The following is a 15,088-nucleotide window of genomic DNA, read 5'->3' as shown; positions in this document are numbered from 1 at the left end:
ACTACATCTCTAATGGATGTTTGATAAGTGATCATCTTTCTTGATGATATAAACCCATGATCTATAAATCATTAATTCAGGTTTTAGGACCCTTAGAAGATCCCTGTGTAAGATGACACTTGTGATTTTTAACGAATCACGTCTGCCAGGAGGGTTAACATGTTTACAACGGTTAACCAGAATCTGAATCTTTTAACCAGGTCTTACCATCTTGGCCGGGTCTATAATGACACCAGGCTAGGTTTCACCACTAAGATTCTTTATTTATTAACTGGTAGGCAGATTAATTTAAAAGGAATGATTTTTGATTTATTTATTTCATATAATTATGCATATAATGACAGAGATGAAATTTATAAACTTAACATTCCAATAAATATAAAAAGTTACACACTGCCCTAGACGGGACTTTTAAAAGACGAAATACCTACGCAGAGGTTATACAGAAAACAAGTCCTCGCAGGGACCAAATACTAGGATAGATGTCCGCACAGGGACTGAAAGATAAGTCCACGCAGGGACTGAAAGGCAATAAAGGTCCACACAGGGACTAAAACAAATAAATGTTCACACAGGGACTTGATTAAAATAGGAAATACAGTAGTATATCTAGAGACTAATGATCTCGCTTCTTCTTCCCTTTTAACAGGTTTGCTAGGCCTTTAAGGAATCCACGATTGTTCTTACGTTCTTGCTCAAAGTCTCGTTCTACCCTATTTAAACGGTGGAGGATTTCTTCCTGCTCCGGTGGGGAAAAACGTGGCTGCTGCGACGGTTGCTGAACCGGAGGTCTAACAGGTGCTAGGTACCCATGAGCTGCGTATCCCAATCCCCAAGGATTTCCATAAGGTCCTTCGGGATGGAGGGCGTTGTAATTGGCCCCTACCAAGTATGGGTCAGCATCCGCGTAATTATAGTGGGTGTGAGTCGGCAACTCAAATGGGTTGTACGCGGTGGAGCCGGCGTACGCAGGTACCGGGTTATCATAACCAAATGGTGGTGGAGGTGGTGCAACTGGTGCAGAATTCACCTCTGCAGGGTGACTCGAAGGTTCACCCATTTGTGGGTCTTCTGGCAGTGGCGGAAAATGACTGCCACTGGAGTGTCGAGGGGTGCTGAAATGAAAATCCCCTCTTCGTGCGGATATCCGCGCGCCTGATCTCCTACGCCTTGGCAGATCCGGAGGTGCTTGCTAAACTGGTGGCGGAGAAGGCGGTGGCGTAACTGCCATGAAACGCGAATCCTCGGAAGGATCCTGTTGCTGTTGTTGTTGCTGGTGAGGTGAAGAATGGTGAGAGGGTGTAAAGTACCACTCGCACTGGTTAAATCTCGCCTGGTAACTGTCTGGACCCTGATAGGGTGTTCCATGGAAGGATGACCCATCAGAGATCTTGATAGGATGATTGGGGGTACCTCTTGCAGGTTCGATGGGATCCGTGTCCTCGTCCATATCCATCGCATTGTCCTCGGAGAAGTGGTCCCCTGGTCCTAAAGGGTTAAAACCTACTGGTTCTTGAACATAATCTGCCGGGTTGAACTGGCCTTGGAAGAAAGGAGTAGGGTCGCCATAGGAACGGTGCGAAACAGAACGCTGGAGAGGTATGAACGAAGGTTGAGGGTTACTGGGCTCGTTTTCTGAGTTTGGCCCAAAAGAGTGACGGTATGAAAGCGACGAACTGTGTGAGGTAGACCGTCTAGCGGGCTCAAAGAGGTTCCTCCTACGCCTTTGAGGTTCTTCACTCCTTGTGCTGGAAGGAGCTCGCATGTGTGAAGGTCCGGCCTCATGATCATTGTGGGTAGTGATCAGCCCTTTGCCTCTTCCTCCTCTTCTAATTGCTGGTGGCATAATTTCCTGCTTAACAAATTTTAAATCAACAACAAACAATAAAAGACAAACTAGAACCACAATTCGAATTTGTCCTATGTTCTTGTCTAGACTCGAGACTCTAACGATGCTAAGGAGTGGCCAGCCTATTTCGTGTAGAACCTGCATTTAATCTTTTTGAGGAAAATACGTCAGTTTACACTGGTAAATACATTCAACTGACACTTTTGTAAAAGGTTTAATAAAATTGATTTGAATGCACACGGCACAAACTCTTTATTACTTGGGATAATTAATCAATTAAATCTTGTAAAAGAATTACATGTTCACTATGCGTTCAGTCGCCCGGGTCGTGCCGGGTTTAAGGTTAATAGACACGCCACATAACATAAAGTCGTGGCGGGAAAACCAACGGTTATACCTTTACAAATATAGACACATTGTCGGGTGTACGCCTACACCCGCGTGTCAAGGTCGTGGCCATTTTGTAAAATGCTGCCAAGGATATCTGGGACATGGTCATTAAGCTCCCAAAGGCGTAAAGCCAACAAAACCAATTTTTAAACGGGTCACATTGATAATACCCAACTACTAATGAGTTAGGGTCAATTGCCCGATCAAGCGGTATTTTATATACCGTAACCCAAGCCCGTATAACGGAAAATAAGTTAAAAGTATTTACCTGAGCAAGTAATAACCTCAACAAACAAATGCAAGTATCTTTTACTGGTCTCCTATTCTGGAACGAAGGTTTATAACAACCTATTAGAATCCTAACGGGTCTTTAATTTAGCCTAAGCTTAGACCGGTTAGTTTCAAAGGATAAATACGGTTTAATCTCATAAAGGCGAAAACCGAGAATGGAATGTGATTTGGACCCAACAAGTTTGAAGACTTGTTTTATATGGGTAATATAAACACATTCTGGATTTTGAAGTAAAAATGATAAAGTTTGACCCGTTTCGGCCAGTTTATGTAAACTAGTTATATAAACCGAAACGTACGCGTAAAAGGCGTAACGGGTAACCGTAAGAGTTCTACACAGGTTTCCTAAGCTAATATGCTCTAAAGAGGTTGTGGTACCAGTAGGATACCTTCCATTATGCCCATAACGAGTTTAATCCCAATATACGCCCCGTAGGGGTATTTTGGTCATTTTAAAGATTATAAAAGAGGTTTCCGAGTTCTACAGGAAATTTGAGTTTTCCGAACAGGTTATAAAGTTCAAAATACTTTATTTATTATTTAAAATCAGTAGCAACTGGATTCGGGTCAAAATACCATGTAGAACTCATTTTACGTCCAAAAAGGGTATATTCGGTATTTACCGAATCAATGCCATAACCGCAGGTTATGAGCAGGTTAAAAATAATTAAAAATCTTTAAAAATCCCAAAATATTATTTTACATCAGTGTGTAAAAGGTTTGGTGTCGAAATTTGGGTTTAGATAGGTTTTATGCTAATTGCGTCGTTTAACTCCTATTCTAGACCTCGGATTGACATGAAATTTTAGGGACATGTTTAGAAATCAGTAACTAAGGTTATTGTCCTTTCACATGTCCAAAATTCTCGTTTTAAAGTTAAAAGGGCGTTATGGTCAACATTTAAGCATATAACAGAAATGTGCAAACGACTCGGACAAACAACGAACCGGTCACAGAGGGTTATACCATCATGTAACCTGGTCCTAAGAGAGTCCTAAGGCATATCTAAATCATACCATAACGGGTCAGAACTGAAGTCAAAGCAAAAGTCAAAGTTTTGCGACTTTCGGTTCTGAACCGGGTCAAAACAGTAAATGGTCGGATCAAACAAGCTTAGACCAGTTATAATACTTATTATCATGTTATATGAGTGTCAAAACAGGTTACACGCCATCTACATTACTGATTATGCATAAAATCGAAAGTTAGCATTCTGTTGACTTTTTCTAAGCAACTTTGACCCGACATTTGGACTAGTTAGAGCGGGAATCAGAGGGTGCCCTTTTAAGGGTTTAAAGCCCTCATAATTACCAGCATATAACTACCTTTGTTTCGATTAATCACTGGACCATTTGTGATTAACCGTTAAGTCAATCGTTAATTACGACGGATTAACTTTTAAGCTATATCTAAGCAAAAACTAAACCATAAAGGGTTAAGCACACTTACAAGAGTTAAGTACACGACCAGAGATGCTAAGAGAGTATTCTTGAGCTCCAGAAGTGATCAAGAAAGCAGATTGAAGTGTTAAGAACAATGTTGCAACTCATGGTCCTTTTATAGTAGTTTAGGCACCTTAGATCTTTGACAACAAGTGCTACAAGTGTTCCTAGATGATCAACATCTGTCCCTGAGTGCTAGGGGATGTTTAGGGGGCGCCCATGCTGCTCATAATTGCTCCTAAGTCGGTTAAAACAGCAAACAGTGCTTCTGTCCGACTTTTCTGCATCTGGGAGGCTGACGCGGCCCGCGTCCATGGTCATGCATCTTTTACGCAGCCCGCTTGAATCTCAATGTCAGAGCCCATATCTTTACTGTCAGCGCGGCCCACGTAAGACCCTATGCTACTTTTACGCGGCCCGCCTGAGACCTGTTTGCAAGATTTTCAAATCTTTTTCATTATTGCAGTTGGCCTTTGGCGTTTCGAAGGGGTAACTTTGCACTTTGGGCCTCTTTTAACTACGTATAAGGGCCTCGTGACTTTTACCCGCACTGTTAAGTCCTCGGTTAATTTATTACTACCCGAAAAGTCCTAACTTTCAATGTTGACGCTTTTAACCCCTCGCCTACGAATTTGATCATAACTTTCTCATTTTAAAACGGAACCTTGCGAAATTTATATCGTATATTCTAGTGAGCGTAATTTACCATTACAAAGCCTCGGGTTTGTTAAAGGGTCACTCAGAGGTATAACTTAAACATGTTGACACATTTAACCCCTGCAGTTTGTAATCTCTCACTTTCTTCCACATTTCGTTCCGTACGATCCATGATTTATTCATTTGAAGGTACGAACATCATTTAGGGTTAGTGTACAGTATATATATCCCTTGTTGACATTTTGAACCCTTGGATTCACATACTTTCAATGTTTGTCAACTTTAGTCCTCATTTAGCATTTATTATGATGTGTAAACTTATGACACGTGTCAATACATTATAGAACGCAAAATTTCGAAGTGTTACACTAATTTAGGCGTTTCATCAAACACCTAGCGGGTCAAATTTCTGCATGATCTAAACCAATTTCATGACTTGAAATTATCATCCAAATTAACTTTAATTTGACAACATGCACATATTCTTAACATCAATAATTCTAGAGATTATTTCAAAATTTCAAAATTTCAATTTACACTAGACAAGAATCTAAATCCTAGTGTTTATCAAGTTCTACTATCATATTTATCACCCACTATGGTGATTTCGATCCATACTACTATCAGGAAAAGATTTGACAAGAATTCATCTAGCGTTTGTCCCCAAATCCCATATCACTCCCAATTTCATATTCACAATCACCTAATTAAGCTCAACATTCAAATTTCAACCATATGCAAGAATTTTAGTTGAATCAAAATGACCTAATTTGACATACCTTTTGATCCCTTTGACGAGGTGATCACGATTCTATGCTCGGATTTCGATTTCTAGTTGATTTAGGCCTTGAATTTGTGGTTTTTCTTGTGAACTAGGGTTTGGAAAGTGTGGGTGTCGCCCTAGGGGTGTTCTGGTCGATCAGGCCTCTCTAAAATGAGGGGTTTGATTTTTGTTTTTACTATTTTAGTAAATTAAGTTCAAGTTTTGACAATATTGGCCCCTCAATTTATTTAACATAACTTTTGTTGTTTTAACTCCATTGAAAGTTATTTTTAGACTTGTCAGTTAACTAAGTTAAAATTTTCTAGATGATAAATTCTCAATTATTTAAACTTTATAATTCTAATATAAAGTTTTATATTTTCGGGGTGTTACAAATCCACCCCCTTAAAAAGGGTTTCGTCCCCGAAACCGAGTTACGTACCAAATAACGTAGGGTAGAGCCGTTGCATTTCTTCTTCGGATTCCCATGTGGTATCCGCACCCTTCCTGTGTTCCCATTTAACCTTCACTTGGTTGATCTTTTTGTTTCTCAGACTATTCACTTTACGATCTAGAATTGCAATAGGCTTTACCACATAGTTGAGACTGTTATCCACCTCAATATCATCGTAGTGGATACGAGTAGTTTCGTCTGCTAAACATTTTCGAAGATGTGACACGTGGAATGTGTTATGTATCCCACTCAACTCCTCAGGCAGCTCGAGACGGTATGCTACCTTACTAACCCGTTCAATGATTTCGAATGGCCCAATAAATCTTGGACTCAATTTTCCTCTTTTTCTAAACCGAATTATCCCCTTCCACGGTGATACTTTCAACATTACCTTATCGCCCACTTGAAATTCTATTGGCCTCCTTCGTTTATCCGCATACGATTTTTGTCGATCCTGAGCTGCTTTTAAGTGAGTGCGGACCAAGTCGATTTTCTGATTCGTAGCTCGGATTATATCAGTGTGAGCTAGCCCTCGCGGACCAACTTCTCCCCAACAAACTGGGGTCCGGCACTTTCTACCGTATAACATCTCGTATGGGGCCATTTTAATACTCGCGTGATAGTTGTTGTTATATGAGAATTCGACCAAGGGTAGATGGACATCCCAACTGCCCCCAAAGTCGATAATGCAAGCACGTAACATATCTTCCAACGTTTGTATTGTTCTTTCACTTTGCCCATCCGTTTGAGGATGGTACGCAGTGCTAATGAACAGTTTAGTTCCCATTTGCTCCTGGAATCTACGCCAAAAATCCGAAGTAAACCGAGTATCCCTGTCGGACACAATGGATATCGGCACCCCATGGCGTGCCACGATTTCATTTGTGTACACTTCTGACATCTTTTCTGGCGTATAAGTCTCACGGATCGAAAGGAAGTGAGCACTCTTTGTCAATCTATCCACGACTACCCATATAGTATCAAAACCACGGCTGGTTTTGGCAGTTTGGTCAACAAGTCCATTATAATTTGTTCCCACTTCCAAACTGGAATGTCTAATGGTTGCAACTTACCGTATGGTTTCTGATGCTTTGCTTTGACTTGTAAACAAGTCAAACACTTCGCCACATATTTTACAATATCTCTCTTCATCCCGGGCCACCAATAATTTTGCTTTAAATCATTATACATCTTGGTCGCCCCCGGATGTATCGAATAACGAGATTTATGGGCCTCGTCAAGTAGAAGTGCTTTGGCTCCACATGTATTTGGAACCCAAATTCTCCCAAATCGAGTTTTCAATCCTTGGTTACCATCCTCCAAGTCTTTTAACTGCCCCACTATTCTTTCCTTTTTTACATTCTCTTCCTTTATTGCTTCGATTTGAGATTTTCGGATTTGGTCAAGCAATCCTGATGTCACAATTAGTTGCATCGATCGGACTCGAATAGGCGTATAATCTGTCTTTCGGCTCAACGCGTCCGCCACCACATTAGCCTTCCCGGGGTGGTAATGTATATCACAGTCGAAGTCCTTGACAGTCTCTAACCACCGCCTCTGCCTCATATTTAATTCCTTCTGATCGAAGAAATACTTTAAGCTTTTGTGGTCGGTAAAGATAGTGCACTTTACCCCATACAAATAATGCCTCCATATTTTCAAGGCGAAAACCACTGCCGCTAACTCAAGGTCATGCGTAGGATATCTCTTTTCATGAGTCTTCAGCTACCTTGAGGCATAGGCTATAACCTTGCCTCGTTGCATCAAAACGCAGCCAAGCCCCGAATGCGAGGCATCCGAGTAGACTACCATATCATCCGTTCCATCCGGTAACGACAACATCGGTGCTTGGGTCAGTTTTTCCTTAAGCGTTTGAAACGCCCTTTCTTGGTCCTCGCCCCAGATAAACTTTTCTTCCTTGCGGGTTAGTTTGGTTAATGGCATAGCAATTTTGGAGAAATCTTGTATGAATCTCCGGTAATAACCCGCAAGCCCCAAAAAGCTTCTGATTTCTGAAGGATTCTTCGGTGGATTCCATTTCGCCACGGCTTCTATTTTCGACGGGTCCACTAATACCCCGTTTGCATTAATGACGTGCCCGAGAAATTGCACCTCTCATAACCAGAAGGCGCATTTTGAAAATTTTGCATACAATTTTTCTTTTCTGAGCGTCTCCAATACTTCACGCAAATGTCTTGTGTGTTCCGCTTCATCCTTTGAGTATATTAAAATGTCGTCAATAAACACTATCGCCGACTTATCTAGCATAGACTTGCAAACCCGGTTCATGAGATCCATGAAGGCTGCGGGTGAATTTGTTAACCCAAAGGACATCACAAGGAACTCGTAGTGTCTGTACCGCGTACGAAAAGCCGTCTTCGGTATATCTTCCTCCCTGACTCTCAACTGGTGGTACCCCGATCTAAGGTCGATCTTGGAGAACCATCTTGCGCCTTGCAATTGATCAAATAAGTCGTCAATTCTTGGGAGTGGATATCGATTTTTCACCGTGAGTTTGTTCAACTCCCGGTAATCGATGCACATACGCATACTCCCATCCTTTTTCTTCACAAACAGCACTGGTGCGCCCCACGGAGACACGCTTGGGCGAATAAACCCTTTGTCGAGGAGACCTTGAATTTGAGACATTAATTCTTGCAATTCTGAGGGTGCGAGCCGATACAGCGCCTTGGCCACGGGTTTCGCGCCTGGAGTCAATTCGATTCCGAACTCTACCTCCTGTTCTGGCGGTATTCCCGGTAGGTCTTCCGGAAATACGTCGGCATATTCGCGTACCACTGGTACGTCTTCAATCTTTAATGACCCCTTGTCTGGTTCGTTTGCATATATCATGAATGCCCTACAACCGTGCCTCATGAGCTTGTAAGCTTTTATCATTGAGCACGTAACAGGTTTACCCTTTTTCTCGCCATGTATGGTAACCGATTTCCCACTTGGAGATGTTAATTTTATCTCCTTACGGAAACATACGACTTTCGCATGGTGTCGGGATAGCCAATCCATCCCGACCACTACTTGGAATTCTCCCATGGCCATAGGAATCAAGTCTATTGGGTATTCCTCATCGTCTATGCTTATCTTGCAATCTCGACATATATCACACACAAGGAAATTTTTGTTATCGCCTATTTCTACCTCTAATGGCATAGGTAATTTCGTTAGTACAAAGGAAGGATGTCGAATAAGTCCATGTGAAATAAAGGATTTATTCGCACCCGTATCAAATAACACATGTGCAGGAATTGAATTTATAGCAAATATACCTGAGACCACATCGGGTTCCGTTTTCGCCTCCACTGCCGTTAATTGGAAGGATCTTTCTTTTGCTTTTGGTGCCTCTGTGTGCGTACTCTTGTCATCCTTCTTCCCGAACAACTCCGGGCACTCAGATTTCTTGTGACCCGGCTGATAACATTTGTAGCACACCGACACTTTCCTCGGGCACAACGCAGCCGTGTGCCCTGTCTTCCCACAAATAGGACACGGCTTGTCCTTAAACCGGCACTCACCCTTGTGTCCTTTCCCGCACTCTTTACAACTTGGCGTACTGCTCTTTCCTTCTTGTTTCTTCGATGAGTCAGTCATGCGTGCCCTTTTTGTAGGGCTTGGATTAACCTCTTGCGCCCTTCTTTCACCCCTTTCATTTTGTTTCTTCAGCTCTATTTCCCTTTCCCGAGCGGCGTTGATGATTTCGGTGAGGGTTTCGTATTTTGAGGGAGTCATGAACTCCCGATACTCCGTGCTTAGCATATTATAATAATAATACACTTTTTGTTCCTCGGTTGTCACCAATTCATCACAAAACCTTAGTTTGTCAAGAAAGATCCCCGTGATCTTATCAATAGATTCGCCCTTCTGTCTAAGCTGGATAAATTCTTCTTTGATCCGATTGATAACCGCTTTGGGACGGTGATGTTTAAGGAATGGTACCTTAAACTCGTCCCATGTCATTGCCTTCGCCTCATCGCTACCAATTTCCTTTTTCTTATTATCCCACCAGTCTTTTGCTTGGCCCCTCAGTTAACCCGTGCCATATGCTACGAAGTCATTCGTGTCGCAGTGGGTTCTCTCAAACACCCCTTCTATATCACTCGACCACCTTTGGCACACTATCGGATCCACTTCCCCGTTGTAGAGTGGTGGTTTGCATGCCATAAATTCCTTGTACGAGCAACCCTTACGCTCTCCCAATTTCTCCTTAGCTAAATTGGCATTATCCTCCAATTTCTTAATTCTTTCATCCACCACTGATAACACCGTGTTCTGGATTTTATCGATGAAACCCGACAAACTGTTTTCGATTGCTTTTCCTACCTCTTCAGCAATCACTTCTCTCATTTGCTCGGTGACTCTTGGCACCGCTTCGTCATTTCCTTTATCCGTCATCTTTTAAAACTGAAATGTTTACATTTAAACGTTAAACATTTCATTTATAACATTGCTTCTTTTGTTTCGGTTTAGTCAAGTTCTCATCTTGCTTTAACCGTTCAAATTTGGTGCACTTCCCGGGTTTGAGTGTGTTAACACACTCTTCCCATGCACTTCAATTTCTTTCTCATTCTTACATAAGACATAATTTGTTAACATAATAAGTTAATTCTTACCGGACGATCGATCGAGCTTGAACCGAACACTTTGTTGACAACCTTAAGCTCTGATTACCAACTTGTAACACCCGTTTAAATCTCTTGAATATACTAATAATTCCAAAACGTTTTAAATAAAAGATGTTTAGTTAACATAGATTTCATACATCAAGTTCATAAGTAGCGAAAAGCTTAGCCAACTTAAGACTAAGTTAAAACATTCAAAAGTTGATTGTTAATTGTTTACATTCCATAAACATAGTCTATTAAGAGTTAAACTATTGCGGAAGCTTGTAGATAGTGTTCGGTTCTTCAAAAGCTAGCTCGATCATCTTCCGGTTAGTTCCAACATCACCTAAGATCAAAATCACAACAAATGTCAGTTTTAATGAAGCTACAATGGGTATAACCAAGTTCTATGGGTCAAACAATCAAGAAAATAAAATTTTCTCGGATCAGGAGGCGTCGCGTGACGCCAAGGGCCTTGGCGTCACGCCAAGCCCTGTTTTTCACAGACTGTTCATTTTGCTGGTGCTGTACATTCCCAACTCTAAGTATTTTCAATCCTAACTTAAAATCGCCATAACTTGTGATCCGTAAGTCCGTTTTTAGTGATTCTTTTTCCTACACGACCGTATTTAAATTACCGACGTGTCTACCATAATTATTTTCTCGAAATTTGGTTTACGAACTTAGTCACTAAAAGCTCTGTTTGGATATTCGACCCACTATATTACACAACTTTGCTACCGTACACTAGCAACTTTAAGGCGTTTTTCACCCAACATCCGGGGCTTAACACCACTAGCATTTCCTTACCAATTCCATGGCTTAATACTCTTGTGCTTGATGTCACTTTTGCTAAGTAATTAGACACCAACGCTACAATTTACATCATTATTCGACCCGTTTGACTATCTAGTGAAACCATCACTTTATTAACAAGTCAAACCCCTTCCCAAATCTTTATTTTGACCCGTTTGATGTTCAAGTGAACTACGCCACTTTAGAATGCATCAAACGCATCCTTCACACTTCAAATCTATCTATACATTAAACTCAACAAATATGCACAATTTAACGAGACTAAAGTCACATACCTTTAGAGCACTCCTTTTCCACGTGTATCCCCTCCGGCGTGTCCGCTCGACGTTCCGGATTCCTTGCCTAAAGAGTTCAATTCATAACAAGTTTAGAACTCTTTCTAAAGTTTTAACGCATCATTTTCTTAACATATTCAAATCTGCGTTTTACCAAACCTTTAACATTTTGACCCTAATTTAGGCGTCTCATCAAACACCTAGCAGGTCAAATTTCTGCATGATCTAAACCAATTTCATGACTTGAAATTATCATCCAAATTAACTTTAATTTGACAACATGCACATATTCTTAACATCAATAATTCTAGAGATTATTTCAAAATTTCAATTTACACTAGACTAGAATCTAAATCCTAGTGTTTATCAAGTTCTACTATCATATTTATCACCCACTATAGTGATTTCGATCCATACTACTATCATGCAAAGATTTGACAAGAATTCATCTAGGGTTTGTCCCCAAATCCCATATCACTCCCAATTTCATATTCATAATCACCTAATTAAGCTCAACATTCAAATTTCAATCATATGCAAGAATTTGAGTTGAATCAAAATGACCTAATTTGACATACCTTTTGATCCCTTTGACGAGGTGATCACGATTCTATGCTCGGATTTCGATTTCTAGTTGATTTAGGCCTTGAACTTGTGGTTTTTCTTGTGAACTAGGGTTTGGAAAGTGTGGGTGTCACCCTGGGGATGTTCTGGTCGATCAGGCCTCTCTAAAATGAGGGGTTTGATTTTTGTTTTTACTATTTTAGTAAATTAAGTTCAAGTTTTGACAATATTGGCCCCTCAATTTATTTAACATAACTTTTGTTGTTTTAACCCCATTGTAAGTTATTTTTAGACTTGTTAGTTAACTAAGTTAAAATTTTCAAGATGATAAATTCTCAATTATTTAAACTTTATAATTCTAATATAAAGTTTTATGTTTTCGGGGTGTTACACCGGTGCAAACAAGCACCGAACATATGAAAGAAACAATTGCCGAAGAAGTAGGGAAGGCAATTGAAAGTAGTCTATCCGGGTCTATAGACAAAATTCAAAGCACGGTGTTGTCGCTTGTCGAAGAGCGAGTTAAAAGGTTGGAAGATAGTGTCAACCTCATGAAGGAGAAATCGGGAGAACATAAAGGGTGTTCATACAAATAATTTATGGCGTGTAAACCGCCAATCTATAACGGGGAAGTTGACCCGATAATTTGCCAAAGATGGTTAGGCGACATTGAAGGGGTGTTCGAAAGGACCCATTGTGATGAAAGCGACTTTGTCGCTTATGGAACGGGTCAGTTGAGAGGTCAAGCCAAAGATTGGTGGGACAACAAAAAGAATGAAATAGGAGCCGAAGCGGCGAAAACCATGACATGGGAGGAGTTTAAGACGCCGTTTCTTAAACATCATAGCCCCAAGGCGGTCATAAATAAAATCAAGGAAGAGTTCATGCAGCTAAGGCATAAAGGCGAGACCATAGACAAGATCACGACGATGTTTATGGATAAGATGAAGTTTAGTAGTGAGTTGGTGACGAATGAAGAACAGAAAATATACTACTACTATAACATGTTGAGCGCTGAATATAGGGAGTTTATGACTCCTTCAAAATACGAGACCCTTACCGAAATCATAAACGTTACTCGGGAACGAGAAATTGAGTTGAAGAAACAAGTTGAAAGAGGTGAACGAAGGGCGCAAGATGTGAACCCAAGCCCTGCAAAGAAAGCCCGAACTGGAGAGTCGGGAAAGAAAGCGGATGTTAAAGGCGGGTCGCCAAGTTGCAAGGTATGTGGAAAGGGGCACAAAGGTGAGTGCCGCTTCAAAGATAAGCCGTGTCTGATATGTGGGAAGACGGGGCACACTGCATCGCTATGTCCCGGAAAAGTTTCCGTTTATTACAAATGCTATCAACCCGGCCACAAAAAGTCTGAATGCCCCGAGTTGGTTGGAAAGAGAGACACAAAAGAGTCTCCAACGGAAGCTCCAAAAGCGAAGGCTAGGTCCTTCCAACTTACAGCGGCTGAAGCAAAAGCAGAACCCGATGTGGTTTCAGGTATATTCACAATTAACTCAATTCCAGCACATGTATTGTTTGATACGGGTGCGAATAAATCCTTCATTTCGCATGGATTTATTCGACATCCTTCATTTGTATTGACGAAATTATCTGTGCCCTTAGAAGTTGAAATAGGGGACAACAAATGTTTTATAGTTTGTGATGTTTGTCGAGGCTGCAAATTAAGCATCGACGATGAAGAATACCTGATAAACCTAATCCCGATGTCAATGGGGGAATTTCAAGTAGTCGTTGGGATGGATTGGCTATCTCAGCACCACGCGAAGGTCGTGTGTTTTCGTAAGGAGATAAAGCTAATATCTCCGAGCGGGAAACACGTCACTATCTATGGCGAAAAAGGAGGCAACCCCATAGTATGCTCAATGTTGAAAGCTCACAAACTTATGAAGCGAGGATGCAAGGCATTCATGATATATGCAAATGAGCCCAAGAAAGATCACTGAAGATTGAAGATGTACCGGTAGCACGAGACTATGAAGATGTATTTCCGGAGGATTTACTGAGGATACCGTCTGAACGGGAAGTAGAGTTCGGAATCGAATTGATTCCGGGTGCAAAACCTGTAGCAAGAGCACCGTACCGACTCGCACCGTCGGAATTGCAAGAGTTGATGTCCCAAATTCAAGACCTGCTTGATAAAGGATTCATAAGGCCGAGTGTGTCTCCTTGGGGCGCACCGGTACTGTTCGTGAAGAAGAAAGACGGAAGCATGCGTATGTGTATTGATTACCGAGAGTTAAACAAACTCACGGTGAAGAATCGATACCCGCTTCCGAGGATAGATGATTTATTTGACCAATTACAAGATGCGAGCTGGTTTTCAAAAATTAACCTTAGATCGGGGTATCACCAACTAAAGGTCAAGGAGGAAGATGTGCCAAAGACGGCCTTCCGCACGAGATACGGACATTACGAATTCCTCGTGATGTCATTTGGGCTAACAAATGCACCCGCGGCTTTCATGGACCTCATGAACCGGGTTTGCAAGCCAATGTTGGATAAGTCAGTCATCGTGTTTATCGATGATATTTTGGTGTATTAAAAAATGAAGCTGAACATGCACACCACTTACAAGAGGTGTTAGAGACGCTTAGACGAGAGAAGTTGTATTCGAAATTCTCTAAGTGTGCCTTTTGGTTACGAGAGGTGCAATTTCTTAGCCATATCATAAGTGCCGATGGAGTATTAGTAGACCCGTCAAAGATCGAGGCCGTGTCAAAATGGAATCCTTCGAAGAACCCTTCGGAAATTAGAAGCTTTTTGGGGCTTGCGGGATACTATAGGAGATTCATTCAAGATTTCTCCAAGATTGCGTCACCGCTAACAAAACTAACCCGGAAGGAAGAAAAGTTCGTTTGGGGTGTAGATCAAGAGAGAGCGTTTCAAATGCTAAAAGTGAAATTAACTCAAGCTCCGGTACTAACATTGCCGGACGGGATCGAAGACTTGGTGGTTT

General features: G+C 41.3%; 1 protein-coding gene across 1 annotated transcript; it reads right to left on the bottom strand.

Annotated features, from left to right (window-relative positions):
* Positions 1-5,826: 5,826 nt before the first annotated feature.
* On the bottom strand, positions 5,827-6,450 carry LOC110906348. The gene has a single exon (XM_022151495.1). The coding sequence runs from the start codon at positions 6,448-6,450 to the stop codon at positions 5,827-5,829; it is 624 nt and encodes a 207-aa protein (XP_022007187.1).
* Positions 6,451-15,088: the final 8,638 nt, after the last annotated feature.

This window comes from Helianthus annuus, chromosome 14 (assembly GCF_002127325.2).
Source record: "Helianthus annuus cultivar XRQ/B chromosome 14, HanXRQr2.0-SUNRISE, whole genome shotgun sequence".
In the NCBI taxonomy this organism is placed as follows: Eukaryota; Viridiplantae; Streptophyta; class Magnoliopsida; order Asterales; family Asteraceae; genus Helianthus; species Helianthus annuus.
The sequence above is the reverse complement of the archived record's forward strand: the minus strand, read 5'-3'. Positions and strand labels throughout refer to the sequence as shown.